We start from the raw sequence: 14,626 nt of genomic DNA on the forward strand, positions 1-14,626 counted from the left end.
TACCTTTCCAAAAAGGGAGGAACATGTAGACAGTAGTTTACAGCTGCAGGTCCTTTAGGATATGCCACTGTAAAGTAGGTATGGTGTAGGAGGCAGGAATGGGCATATTGCTCACAGGCACTGGAGGGGCTGATGAAATCCTACACTGCATTTTGAAATTATTCTAAATGGGTTTCTTGCTGAGATAAGATTGTCATCTCCCTAGCAGCTGATGGGCCATTGTGGGAATTTCCCTTATCCTAATGTTTCTTCTTCCGAGTACTGGACTTAACACAGAACCTTATTTTCAACTTGAAGCTGTTCAGTCCTTGCCTTACCCAGGAACTGGACTCTGCCTTCCATAGGTCATACTCCTTCCATTTTTGGCTAAATGCTCCTCACCTAAACTGGAGAATGGAATGGTTTTGACTCAAGGAATGAGAGTACTTTTTTTTCTAGGCAGCATGGAGATATGTAGTTTTAAATTTACTTCTCCCAATCAAAATTAAATTTATCCAAAGAGCATATGCTATATTCATCCAGTTTTAAATGTAAGTGGGGTTGTCCTCCTATGCATATAACCTGATTAATGTTTCTAAGGGAGAATTAAAATTATGAAGCATATTGTGTTGACAAAGGTGTGAGGAACAGGCACTCCTGCATTGCTGGTGGGATGGGAGTGTAAATTGGTATAACCTCTAAGGAAGACAATTGGCAAAATATATCAGAATTCTATATACCCTTTGAGCCCTAAAATCACTGCCAGGAATATATCCTGCAGGTTTATTTTCACATGTGTAAAGGACATATGTTCTATTTTTGAAGCATTGTTTTTAGTAGCAAAGAGTGAAAACAACCTAAATGTTAAGAAAGACAGTTTGGGGGGGCCTACGTGCTCTGTCGATTGAGTTCTTGGTTTTGGCTCAGATTATGATCTAATGGGTCATGGGTTGGAGCCCTGTGTCTCTGACTCTCTCCCTCTTGCCACTCCCCCACTCAGGCAGGCACGCTCTCTCTCTCTCAAATAAATAAATCTTAAAAAAAAAAAAAGGGACTGGTTAAATAACCTACTGGCACATCCTAACTATATAATACAGTACAAGTTCCATACAGCTATAAAAAGAATGAGGTAGCTCTTTACTGAAATGGAGAGGTATCTAAGGTATATTGCCATATGAAAAAGCAAGATGCAGAACAGTATTATAAAATGTCTACATTTGTATAAAAAAGAGAGGGAAAGAATACTTAAACCCATAGTATCTGTATCTATTTGTATAGAATATCTAACAAAGATACGTACGAGAGGTGGCTCAGTCGGTTAGGCCTCTGCCTTCAGCTTAGGTCATGATCTCAGGGTCCTGAGATCGAGCCCCACATTGGGCTCTCTGCTTGGCGGGGAGCCTGTTTCCCTCTCTCTCTCTGCCTGCCTCCCTGCGTACTTGTGATCTCTCTCTCTCTCTCTCTGTGTCAAGTAAATAAATAAAAATTAAAAAAAAAAAAAGATATGTAAGAGACTGACTGGTACCTGATCGCCCATGGGCAAAGGTATTGGGTGAAAAACTAAGGTGAAAAGTAGATTTTTTTTCATTGTAAACCTTTTAAAATACTTTTTAGAATTTGAAAAATAAATGTGATACCAAGTTATAAAAATTTAAAAATTAAAAATTAAAATCACGTCATGTTCAAGTATCCCTAGAGTTAAGCTGCTACTTATAGCTTATGAGAAAAGTCTAAATTCCTTCACTTGACATTCAGAACCAGTACATTTGGTCCCTAGTTTCCGTTTGCAGGCTTACCTCCAGTTGTCCCACTATACTCCTCCCAAAAGGAAACTTTGCTGTCACAAATTCACCTTGTACTGTCTTTTCTCAGCATATTCACATATACATGTTTGTTTGTTTTTTTTAAAGATTTTATTTATTTATTTGTCAGAGAGAGAGGAGCAGGAGTGAGCACAGGCAGACAGAGTGGCAGGTAGAGGCAGAGGGAGAAGCAGGCTCCCTGCCAAGCAAGGAGCCCGATGTGGGACTCGATCCCAGGATGCTGGGATCATGACCTGAGCTGAAGGCAGCTGCTTAACTAACTGAGCCACCCAGGCGTCCCACATATACATGCTTTCTTTTAGCCCAAGGTGCTGTATTCATCAAATCAGCCTAGCAGAATTTACTCAGTTCTTCAATATACAACCAAAATATCACCTCTTCCAGGAAGCTTTCTATAATTCCTTAGCTGTAAGAGATTTCTTTCTCCTCTTAATTTTGCATCCATTTTTCCTTCTCCCTGGGCATTTAGAAGTTACTACATCACTGTACCCCTGGGGATAAAAATATATGTTTATAAAAAATAAAAAATTATAAAAAAAAAAAAAAAGAAGTTACTACATCACAGCAACAATGGAAACAACAAATATCAAAGCAGTACTTCCTTACCAGCTTCTTAAGCATTGGTGGCAGTTGATGTTAGGATGAGTACTCAGCACACTTGGTCTGGCTCTTCAACTTGCAAAATTCCCTTTCTAAGCTGATATCCTGGTGGGCAATGCAGGAACTTGTACCTGTGGTAAGCAGGTGGTGGCAGCAGCAGTGATAAATGAGACAAAGTAGGTTTTCTGAAGCACCAGTAAGAAAGCAAACCAGAGTTCTGGGCCCTAGCCAAGATCAAGTCTGGTCTGTGGGCTGCAGAAGGAGTGGTAGAAGGGTGCTGGGTCTAGGCCTGACTCCCAACAGCATTCCATAGGGTAGGAAGAACAGAGCAAGGAAAGCACATAGGGTTAGCCTTTCACCCACAACAGTGCCACCCTAAGCTTTTATCAGTATATTTCAGTATTAGTAACAGTGGCTACTACTACAATGAAACATTTAAGAAATCAGCTTTCTTCACTGCTCTGCTTGAGGCCTCAGGGCCTAAGCTTACTAGTAGCTTACCACTGATTTGAGTTCTTATTTTTTATCCTTTTTCTTCTGTTTCGGGGGGTGCATAGCACTGTTTTAAGTACTGTTACATGCGTTGTATGAAAATTCAATTCTTTTATTTCTACGACTCTAGCAAAATTGCTTTTGCCAAGGCCATTGGATGACCACCATGTTGTCAAACTCCTGTTCCATTTTTAGTCCTCCTCTTAATCAACAACTTGACATAATTGATTACATTCTTCTTTTATTATAACAGCTTTATTGAGTTATAATTTACTAACAACAAAGTTCACCTTTAAAATCCCTTAAAAAGTATACAATTGAGTGTTTTTTAGTAGATTCATAGAATTATGCAGCCATCAAACTCCAGAACATTTCTATCACCCCAAAAAGAGATCCCTTAACTATTAGGTAATCCCCTTTGCTTCAAGCCTCTAGCAACCACTAATCTACTTTCTGTTGCTTTGGATTTGCCTGTTCTGGATGTTACATATAAATGGATTCATATGATATGTGGCCTTTTATGACTGGCTTCTTCCACTTAGCATGTCTTTAAGAGTCAGCCATGTTGTAACATGTATCAATACTTCATTTCCTTTTGTCGTGGGATAATATTCCATCATATGGATATGCCATATTTTGTTTATCTATTCATTATTTGATGGGCATGTGGTTTGTTGTTGTTTACTACTTTCTGGCTATTATGAATGTTGCTGTTAACATTTGTGTAAAAGTTTTTGTGCAGACGTATGGTTACAGTTCTCTTGGGTATGTATTAGAAGTGGAATTGCTGGGTAATATGGTTAACTCTAAGTTTAACATTTTTGAGGGATTTCCAGACTGTTTCCCAATGTGGTTGCACCATTTTACATTCCAGCCAGTAAGGCATGAAAGTTCTTATTTCTCCACATTCTTGCTAATACTTATTAGTGTCTGTATTTTTTATTATACCCATCCCAGTGGGTGTGAGTGGTATCTTATTGTGGTTTGATTTGCATTTCCCTAGTGGCTAATGATGCTAAGTATCTTTTCATGTGTGTATTGGCCATTTTTGTATTTTCTTTGGAGAAATGGCTACTCAAATTGAGTTGTCTTTTTGTTGTTGAGTTATAAAAGTTCTTTATATATTCTGGACATGTGCCTCTTATCACATATATGATTTGTAAATATTCCCCTCCAATCTTTGTGTTGTCATTTCACTTTCTTGATGGTGTTTTTTTTTTTTTTTAAAGATTTTTATTTATTTATTTGACAGAGAGAAATCACAAGTAGATGGAGAGGCAGGCAGAGAGAGAGAGAGGGAAGCAGGCTCTCCGCTGAGCAGAGAGCCCGATGCGGGACTCGATCCCAGGACTCCGAGATCATGACCTGAGCCGAAGGCAGCGGCTTAACCCACTGAGCCACCCAGGCGCCCCGGTGTTTTTTTTTTTTTTTTTTTTTTTTTAAGCATACATGTTTTATTAAAAATTTTTTATTGCCATAAATCATACATAATATAAAATTTATCATTTTAACCATTTTAAGTCTGTTCACATTGTTGTGCAGCCATCACCATTATCTAATATCCAGAACTTCTTCATGTTCCACAACTGAAACTCTCTACCTATTAAACTAACCCCATTCGCCCTCCCCCCAGCCTCTGGCAACCACATTCTACTTTCTGTCTCTTGTCAGTGTGATTGCTCTACCTACCTCATATAAGTGGAATCACACAATATTTGTTGTTTTGTGACTGGCCTGTTTTACTTGGCGTAATGTTTGTAATGGTTCTCAAGTTTCATCCATGTTGTAGCATGTGTCAGGATTTCCTTTTTAAGGCTGAATGGTATTCCTTTGTATGTATATATACCACACTTTGTTTATCCACTCATTTGTAGGTGGATACTTGGCTTTCTTCCCCCTTTTGGCTATTGTGAATAATGCTGGTATGAACATCGATATATAAATATCTCTTTTGAATCCTTGCTTTCATTTCCTTTGGGTATTATAATTCTGCTAAAGTAGAATTGCCATATTGTTTTCTACAGTGGCTGCACCATTTTGCATTCCTACCAACAGTGCACAAATGTTCTAATTTTTCTACATCTTGCCAGAAGTTGTTACTTCTCTCTCCCTTTTTTGTTTTTTGTAATAGCCATTATAATGGGTATGAAATAGAGTGCAAAATTTTAGATTTTGATGAAATTCAATTTATCTGTTTTTCTTGTGTGGATTGTGTTTTTAGTTTCACAGGTAAGAAACCATTGTTGAACCCAAGATCACAAAAATTTACTCCTATGTTTTTTCTGAAATGTTTTTTAGTTTTAGGTCTACAATCCCTATTGAGTTAATTTTTGTATATGGTGTGAGATGGGGCTGTAACTTCATTCCTATGCATATGGCTGTTCTACCACCATTTGTTAAAAAAGACTCTTGCAGTCTATACTTATGCCTCAGTTCCTGCTTTTTGAAACACTTTCTTCACTTGTCTTCTAGACCACCTCTCTGTATTTGTTCTACCCCAGTACTATTGACCATTCCTTTTTAGCCATCTTTTTTTTTTTTTTTTTTTAAGATTTTATTTATTTGTGAGAGAGAAAGAGAGCACACAAGCAGGGGGAGCTGCAAGCAGAGGGAGAAGTGGGCTCCCAGTTGAGCAAGGAGTCAGATGTGGGACTCTATCCCAGGACCCTGAGATCATGACCTGAGTTGAAGGCAGACGCTTAGCTAACTGAACCACCCAGGTGTCTCCTTCTTAGCCATCTTTGCTGGTCTTTCCTCATCTTCCCAACCTGTAGCATCCCAGGATTCAGTCCCGATTTTTTCTTTTTATTCGGGCTCTTTATAGGGCTTTTTATTCTTCTTTTTTATTCAGGCTTTTTATTCTTCTTTTTATAGGGCTAAGTAACCTATTTCAATATCATGAGTTTCATAAGGATTCCCAGGTTTATATCTCTGGCCCAGACATCTTCCATGAACACCAGACGCTGGACAAACATGAGAAAACATTTTTCTTGTTAAGAGTCAAACTTTTTGTGCTTGCTAACTTCCTAAATGCCTTAACATTTTTTTTCACTCAGATTTAGTTTTCAGTTTAAGTGCAATGTATCTTACCTCAGGCTTTGTACTTGCTCTGGTTCTGACTAGAATATGTCTTTCCTAGAATCCAAATAACTTCTTGACTCATTTCGTTCAGGTCTCTGCTTAGATGTCACATTATCGATGAGGCCTCCCTGGTAACCTTTATAAATTTTTAATAGTGGGGTACCTGGGTGGCTTGGTTAAGCATCTGCATTCAGCTCAGGTCATGACCTCATGGTCCTGGGATCAAGCCCTGTGTCAGGCTCCCTGCTCAGATGGGCGTCTGTTTCTTCCTTTCCCTCTGCCCCTCCTCCCACTCATGCTCACTCTCCCTCTCTCTTGAATAAATAAAATATTTAAGTAAATAAAATCTTTTAATAAATAAAAAATAGTACTGTAATGTCACTATAGGGGGCTTTATCTTCCCCACCTTACCTGAATTTTGAAGCACAGTCTCTGTCACAAGAGATATGGTATGTATATAGCCCTAGGTCATGGAACCAAAAGCCCTGTTGTGAATTTTGGCTTTGCCCCTTGCTGTGACTTCAGGCATCTTTCTTAACCTCCCTGATGATCTTTAGTTTAATCAACAAAAAAATGGAGATAATAATAGTATTTACCCAGTAGAGTTGTTGGGAGAAATAAATGAGTTTATTCAAATAAAATGACAGATACATTATAGTGTTAGCTACTATCATCACCTTTATCATGATCAGTCATCAGCTCTTCCTCTAGAGTAGAAGCTTCTCAAGATCAGGGAGCTTGTTTCATTTCCTTTGCTTCATCACCAGCACTGAGAACAGTGCCTAGTGTGCAGTAGGTTCTCAATAAGTACTTGTTGAAGAAATGAATCCTCACTATAACCCTGGGAGGTAGCAGTCTTATCTGCTTTTTACGGATAAGGAAATGCAGGCTCAAATAAGTTTGAGTACCTCAAGTTTTTTGACTCCTAAGTACAATGAAGTTAAGATTGTTTTAATAATGAAGAAGTATGTCACTTCCTTATAAAATGTATTCTCCACAAGAATGCAATCATTTTTAGGGGTCAGGGATTTTTTTTTTCTTGGCAGAGTGGGTGTTCTACGGATACATTGCACTTAAACTGAAAACAAAATCTGAGTGGAAAAATGTTAAGGCATTTTAGAAAGTTAGGACGCACAAAAAAGTTTGACTCTTAACAAGAAAAAGGTTTTCTTATGTTTGTCCAGTGGGTGGGACAAATTGAAGAGCTAGTACAGCAGTTCCTTGGGGTCTGAAAAATAGTACAGACTGTTAGCTAAGAAACCTGTGTTTTCTCTGGTAATGGGCAAAACACGTGTTCTTAGAAGATATTGTTTTCTAAGTCCTGAAAGTTTAGGTTCCTTTTGCTATATACTAATGCTAGGAAATGTGCTAAGCCCTCAGGCTACAAAAGTAAAATTATATATATACAGACAGCCTTGTCAGCAGATTTTTATGCATTATGGGGAACTCTGGGAAGAATAGAAAGACACAACTTAACTTTGACATGATGTATAAGAGTGTATTTTTAAGATAGTGGAGATAGAGAGAAACCTTTCCAATTTGAATCACAGGTCAGTTAAAGTGTTCCTTGCCTTATTTTCTTTTTCAAAGAGAGCAGAGTACAGTAGGGGAGGTGGAAGTAGATGTAAAAGAGATATGGCCCCATTCCAGCAAGTGTTTTTTGCATTTTACCCACATTTCTGTAGCTGCACTGTTTTGGAGGATTCCTATTCCTGAGTTCACTTTTCTGTCAAGTCAGGTGACCCGTTAGGCCATTAGAAATAACTGAAAAATTGGAAACTTATATATTAGTTCCTATGATTCTCCCTTTTACTTGTTATGTAATATCAGTGGGTCTTTAAAAGGGAGGGAAAAGAAAGTGAAGGGGAGCTGATCAGTCCAGGTGAATGAACTTGCTTTAGAGAAGGAAACCTATGGAGCCATCCATTTGTCTCCTAACAGGTAATGTAGCCTGATGAGTAGAAGGAGTAATCTCTGGACTTTATCTTTCTCTACTGTGGCTTGCTAAGGTCCTTCTGGAAGCATCCATTTCCTTTGGAGTATTGTTCTGGATTTAATAGATATTCAGGCCTGGGGTTGCTATCATGGTTTTATCATCTAGATCTTGGTGACTTCTATTAGGGCAGGGGCCAGGTGATGCCTCCAGCTATAGCTTTTAAGCATCCTGGTCCTAGCCTTAAATTCAGACCTTAACCTGTCCTAACTTAACTTGGGCTTTGGGAAGACGGGCCAGGGTTTGCTGGACAAATGCATGGCCAAGCCTGTATGGTAAATTGGGAAATGGTTCAATTACCAGGACTTTGGGGCTTGAGGACTTACCCCAGATCCAGGGTGAGAGTACATATAGCTTCTGAGGAAGTAACTAATTTTGTGCTTACCCAGTTCAGACAGCCTGTCCGAGTGGCCCTTGGTAACAAAGCCTGTGGCCCTGGTTTCCCAGACATTGCCTGCAAGCCAGCTTGGAAAGGGGAAGTGGGTGACTGAAATCCCTAGGTAGACTTTGTCCTTTAGTATGAGTAGCCAGACAGGGACTGTTCTAAACTAAAAGGAGGGGCCAGCCAATACAGTACGTAGGGATTCTGGAAATTACAACTGGGCAGTTGTTCAGGGGACCTTTTACTTTCCTCCATGTCCCTTGAGATTTAGCTGGCATTTTCTTGGGGTTCCATGCTATGGGACTTAATCTACTAACCTTTCTGCTCTTTTTTCCTGCTCTTTCTCTCCTTGCAGAAGGAAAGCGAGGAGCCGTTCAGGTTGTGCCTCTGGCCCCTTGGGCCCTTATTGTTGTCTATTTTCAACCCTTCTCTCCTGAGCACGGTGTGCATGTGTGTGCACATGTGTGTATGTGTGCGCGCCTGCACACACATGTATGATCTGTGCCCCTGACCTTTGGCTCCTGCAGATAGTCTTGTTTTTTTTTGAAAGCAGTTTGTAAGCATGCTCCATTCTCATGTGCAGACATCCCTGGAGCACAGTGTGAGAATGTGTGTGCCAGCATGGTGCACATTCAATGTAGCATGTGTGTGCTTATACTTGTACTCAGTTTGACTACCCCAAACACTGATTGCCCCCCTCTTCTACTTTGCACAGTGTTTGTCCATTTTTTTGCTTGTTGCTGCAGGTTGGCATATGCTGTAAGCCCTGGCTGAGCCCAGCATGCATACACTTTGTATTTGGGAGCAGGAGTTGCTGTGGGCATTTTGTGCCTCTTGCCTGGGGTCCTAAGTGTGAATGTGCTTTGTGCTTCTGAAAAAGTTTCTTGGTTTCTCTGTGAGCACAAAGTTCTATAGACCTGTGATGTGGTTCCCTCATGCCACATGAATGCACAGTATAACTAATGCTTTGTGCCCGTAAGCACTGGTTCTTGAAGACAGGGAGGGTTTGCTGTTGCCTATGATTCCAGCCCTGGTGAACAATGAATCCTTCAAATGGGTGTGTGCACATGTTTTATCACCCTATGTGCAGGATCTGTGATCACCGTGTGTTTCCTTCAGGCATAAATTGTGTCTGTGAATATACCTGCTGTAGGTCCTTTATTTGGATCTCCTCTTACTTTCAGTCCTCCTTCTGTCCCTCTGTGTGCATGCTCTATGCTTTGTCTGCAGACTTTAGCAGACCCTTTACCTCCTCTAAGCATAGGAAATGTGTATGATCTGAGCTCATTGAACCTAGTTCCCAGAGACCTTTTGTGACTTGGTTTCCTTAAAGTCTGTGGTTTCTGGCAAACATCTAATTCTAGGCAGGAAATAAAAATCTGCTCAGTACAGTGGACTATTTTGGATTTGGGGATTTAGGGATTTGGGACTATTTGGGGATTTAGGGATAGAGCTACCCCTCAGAAGCAACCTTAGGAGAGGTATATCAACCACTTCTGATTTCCTTTTGGGCTTGGTTCTCCTTTTGCCAGTATTATCCCACCCACAGAACCAGGGCAAGAGCCAGATAAGGTGAAATAGGTTCATGAAGGGCTACAGGCAACAGGCAGATAGGCTTTCTTAGAATACAGACAATCTGAGAAGGGTTCATCTTGAGCCTGCTGCTGACCCAGGGTAATTCTTACCCACTTTTACATCACCTGTGCCACGGCTGTCCTAACTCTCCCTTTTCTACTTTGTCTTGCCTAATTTTATCTGTAACTTCTCCCATCTGTGGCTCTCCCAAAACTTTACCCCCTGTACAAAGTTAAACACCTTACTTCTGCCTTCCCTGCTTTGGAGCCCTTTTGTTCCAGGATAGTTAGCTGGAGCTTAGGTATCAGGAATCAGGAAAATTTTGGGGGGTGGAAGGGAACAAGGAAGGGGCGGGAAGCTCCAGACCGGCTAGCACTAGGTTTTTTGAGCCTAAACAGGCTTTACCATTGGCTCTCTGGAGAGCTCTGAAAGTTCCAAAGCTTTAGAACTTTGCTCTGTACACTGCTTAAAGGATTTTTTCCTCTGGGTTTGTTTGTTCGTTTGCTTATGGAGAACCCTTTAAAAACTATTTTCAAACTGTTTCTTCTTTGAATTGTTTGGTACCTCAGTTTTCAATTTCTCATTATAGAGCTCATAATGTCCACCAGAAGATAGAATCTAAATATCAGATCTACCCTGGGTTCTCTTGTTATATATATAGAGAGAGTTTATCAAATGTAGAATATCTTTGAGTTAGGACTTCAAGGAACCTAAGCCAAGTCAAATCACAAGATGAAATGGAAATCTAGAAAGACCAAGTCACCACTCCGTGACAGCAAAGGGGACTTAGGAATATAACTAGAAGAAGATTCTATATGAAGTTGTCCTTTTGCTTAAGTGAGTGAGGTGAGGCCTGGAAGCCCCAAATGGACTTTTTTTTTTTTTTTTTTTTTTTGGCCTTGGCTTACTGTTATATATACCAGTGGATTGTGTGAGGGGGATGGAAGTTCTGATACCTCTCACACTCCCAGTGAACCTTAGCCTTGAGATCTCAGTGAGCTTGACTTAATATCCTTCTTATTCACTGGGGAGAAGAGAGACAAAATAGTGCTCATTTCAACAACATGCTTGTTGTTCTGGCTGATCAGGGCACTGGTTTAGACATCAGTCTGGCTGTGTCACCACAGATTGTATGTAACCTACACTTCTCTGAGTTTCCTACTTTACTACCAAAGAAAGATGACTGTCTACCATCTTTTCTAGGATCTAACTTTTTTCCTATCTCTTTTTAAAGATTCCGGATGATGGTCACTCCTCTTTGCCTCAGTGGCTCCCAGAAGGGTAAGTGATTCCCTACAAGGTTTCCTTGGATTTTACAGGCTTTCACTCAACTTCCAGCTTTTCCCCTGGGAAGCAGTAGAAAAAGCTTCCTCAGTTGGATCCTGGGGAAGAAGAGGCTCTGCTATACAGATTGGTTGGTTTTCTGGGGAGAGGAGAGAACTCTGCAGACTGATCCCTCAGAGACAGAAGAGAGAGCTTTATAGAGTGGTTCCCCTGGAGCAGGGATAGGAGCTTTGGGGCTTCTCTATCCTTGCCTCTAGAATTTCCGATTCTTTGCATCTTAGTAATTATATACCTTTTAGGTAGAAGAAAGAGGAAACTAGAAAAATATCTACCTTTGACACAGTTCTTTTTTATTGCATTGTTTATAAGCATGGTTGATTAGATTACTCTCTGGGTTCTGTCCTGACTTCAGCTCTTGTGAGTCACCTACTTATTCCATTCCACTCTAGTCAAGACATAAGTAGCATCCCTTATGAGCTCAGTGTGTTCTGTCTGTGCTTCTTGTTTGGGAGTCTCAGGCCCATGTGACTGCAGCAGAGAGTCATTTTAAGCTGCTCAACTGCTGCCTATAACTGACTGTTCTTAAGAGAGGAAAGAGTTTACCCTCCCCCCAACCTCTTCCTACCCATTATTTCTCAGGATCTTCCTTTTCTCCTTGTTCCGTAAAAGGCCTTCTGACATGAGAGTTCCCAGTGGATGCCTTCTCTTCATCATGACCATGGAAGAAATAAGAGCAGATCATAAAGTTTTCTACTGTGTGTTCACATGCTCCTTTTCCTTGTGATTTGTCCTTTTTAAATCAAGAGTTGGTTATTTGAATGAACTATCCTTTTTTCTGTTGTCTGAAGCCCATTTATGTTGTAAAAAGCGTAAGTGGTACATACTGGATTTTTTAGAATTAACCACAAACTGGTGGTACCAAATGCTTTTTCTACAACCCTTCTTTAGGACGTTAGCTTTTTCCTTCTAATGGTTGGAAAATACGTACGTGACAAACATATCTGAGCTATTTTTATTTTTAATTTTTAAAGCTATTTTTAAATGGGGCCGTACAGTAATTTTCTAAATGCCTCCCAGTTGTTGTCTTTTCTTTCCTTCAGCTTAGTCCTTGGAAGCTGTCATAGGTTTAGAACTTCCTTAGGTCTGGTAGTCTAATTGAAAGCAAAGTTCATTTCCTGTGTTTGGGAAGCTAGTTTATTAGGAATCAACATACCAGGTTGCCTGTTGCAGCTCTTGGCCTTGACCTAATTCATGGCTTCATTTTTTGCTTATATAGCTAGCTGGCAGTACCTATTTATTCTTCTGAACATCCCTTTTCAGACCAATTATGATACACCACCCAACTACCTTATCACCTCCCCTGTCTCCTTGTTTTCATTAAGGTTAAGTACATGAGTTCTTTTCACTGAGGCTCAGAATGACAGCTTCCAAAATGTCAGAGAAATTTTGTAGTTCATTCCTTTTATAGAATTGGAATCAAGGAACAAGATGGGATCAGGAGGGAGACAAACCATAAGAGACTCTTAATCTCATGAAACAAATTGAGGGTTGCTGGGGATGAGCAGGTAGGGATAAGGTGGCTGGGTTATGGACACTGGGGAGAGTATGTGCTATGGTGAGTGCTGTGAAATGTGTTAAGCCTGATGATTCACAGACCTGTACCCCTGAGGCAAATAATACATTATATGTTAACTAAAGAAAAAAAAAAAAAAGAATTGGCATCAAGACCCAAAGAGAGGAAGTAATTTTGGCCGAGGACATGTAGTGAATTAGAGTTGGGGATAAAATCCAGATTATCGCATTGTGAGAGTGGTGTTCTAGGACATTCTCTTTATTTTTATTGTATGTAGTTTTGGAAGAAATGGCAAAGAACAACAAAATTAATAACAATAGAAAAGGTATAGAAGTTTTAGAAATCTCCAGTTGCAATTCTTTTTTTTTTTTTTTTTTCCTATTCCTTGTTAAGTATTCATAGGGCTAGGCCAGACTTTCAGAGTCATTCTGTTGTTTCCTTCTTGAATGGTCTCTTTTCCCCTCTAAGTGGCCTTTTGGAAGTCTTCTATCCCACCTTCCTGCTTCCACTTGGTTATGCAGGTTCCTCTTTCTGTGGAGACCCTTTTTCTTCAGGAGGCTTGGATGGACAGAAGAGGTGACTCTTTTACTCAGGATGAGGAAGGTTATCTCCTGCATGTCATTAGCAGTCTTGCTTACTAATGCAGCAGCTCTTCTGTAGAGCCATTCCTATGGGCTCTGTTCTAGCATAGCCCTGGAAACCCTGATCTTAGGGGAGCAGTGTCTCTGACCTGAGTGTGGGGAGCAGCCCTCTTAACTACCAGTTCCCTCTTTGCATTATGGAGTACCAAGGGCCTTCAAATAAACAGAGGTTTCTTGAAGTGCTGTAATGGTATAAAAGAGCTCTCAATTTTTGGCCAGAACTATAGAAGGAGACTCAGAAGGGCACCCTCGGAGCAAATTCCATTGATCGTCATTCTATGACTTTATTTCTCTTGCTTTGTGTCTTCCTTACCCCTCTCAGGAACACATGGTAGAAATTTTCCTCTGGAGAGAGAGTGAGCAAGGAGAATAGAACACTGAATCTGCCAGTAATAAGGCAGGAGTGGAGGTCCTGACATATTTTCTTCTCTCCTCAGGCCAGCTGGAGGGCTCTATGGCATTGACAGCATGCCAGATCTACGCAGAAAGAAGCCACTGCCGCTTGTCAGTGATTTGGTGAGTGACTCTTTGCAAACTTAGGCTATAGGCTTGGGGTATCCTGCAATGGGCCTTGGCATGTTATTAGGACTGGTTATGGTCCATTTAGTGTCAGATATTGGACTGAAGATGTATCCATCTAAAGCTTTACTGAGATTTAGTGATGAGACTTTAGTTGGACCTGTTCTACCTTACTCCCTCATTAGAGTCCCAGGTTCTTCATTAGCTAAAACTCCGACCTGGAACTATAGCTTGGGCTCCAAAGTTGTCTTCTAGGTATCTCGTTCCTCTAGGTTTTTTTACAACCTTCTTTGATGATATGGAATGGAAGCTGCCTCTATAGAATAGAATAGAAGTGAATAGAACTGCCTAGCACTGAGATCATTTAGTTTAGTGTATAATGAGAATGACTGATGCTACTCCTTGGAGATCAAGTGACAGTCTCCTCCTAAGATAGATTTTTCTGGAGTATTTCTGTGTCCCTAGTATTTAACTCAGTGTCAGTGTCTGACACTGAGATATAATGATTAAAAAAAAAAATTGTGGAATTGAATTGAAACAAGCTTGGGAGTTAAAGCTGATCTCAGGACCTCCGGAATAACTGGAAGGTCCCACTTTGGGTCATGCTTCCTGAGGCAGGATCAACTCAGGATTTTCCATAGACTAGTGGGTAGTGTGGGTAGAGTGGGGCCCAGGCATTTCCAG

At 40.4% G+C, this 14,626-nt stretch overlaps 1 protein-coding gene across 9 annotated transcripts in view; it reads left to right on the forward strand.

The window, feature by feature from the left end:
- UNC13B (unc-13 homolog B) overlaps positions 1-14,626 on the forward strand; it is a 225,981-nt gene that overhangs the window by 175,440 nt on the left and 35,915 nt on the right. For 7 of the 9 annotated variants that reach the window (XM_082694712.1, XM_082694713.1, XM_082694717.1 and 4 more), the window contains 2 exons: positions 11,160-11,206; positions 13,861-13,939. In XM_082694712.1, coding sequence (XP_082550838.1) covers positions 11,160-11,206; positions 13,861-13,939 — 126 coding nt within the window. Of the gene's footprint in view, positions 1-8,705; positions 8,729-11,159; positions 11,207-13,860; positions 13,940-14,626 lie in introns of all 9 variants that reach the window. The other 2 variants (XM_082694718.1, XM_082694711.1) reach the window with 1 other exon arrangement.

Source organism: Mustela nivalis (assembly GCF_964662115.1).
Source record: "Mustela nivalis genome assembly, chromosome: 13".
NCBI classification, from domain to species: Eukaryota; Metazoa; Chordata; class Mammalia; order Carnivora; family Mustelidae; genus Mustela; species Mustela nivalis.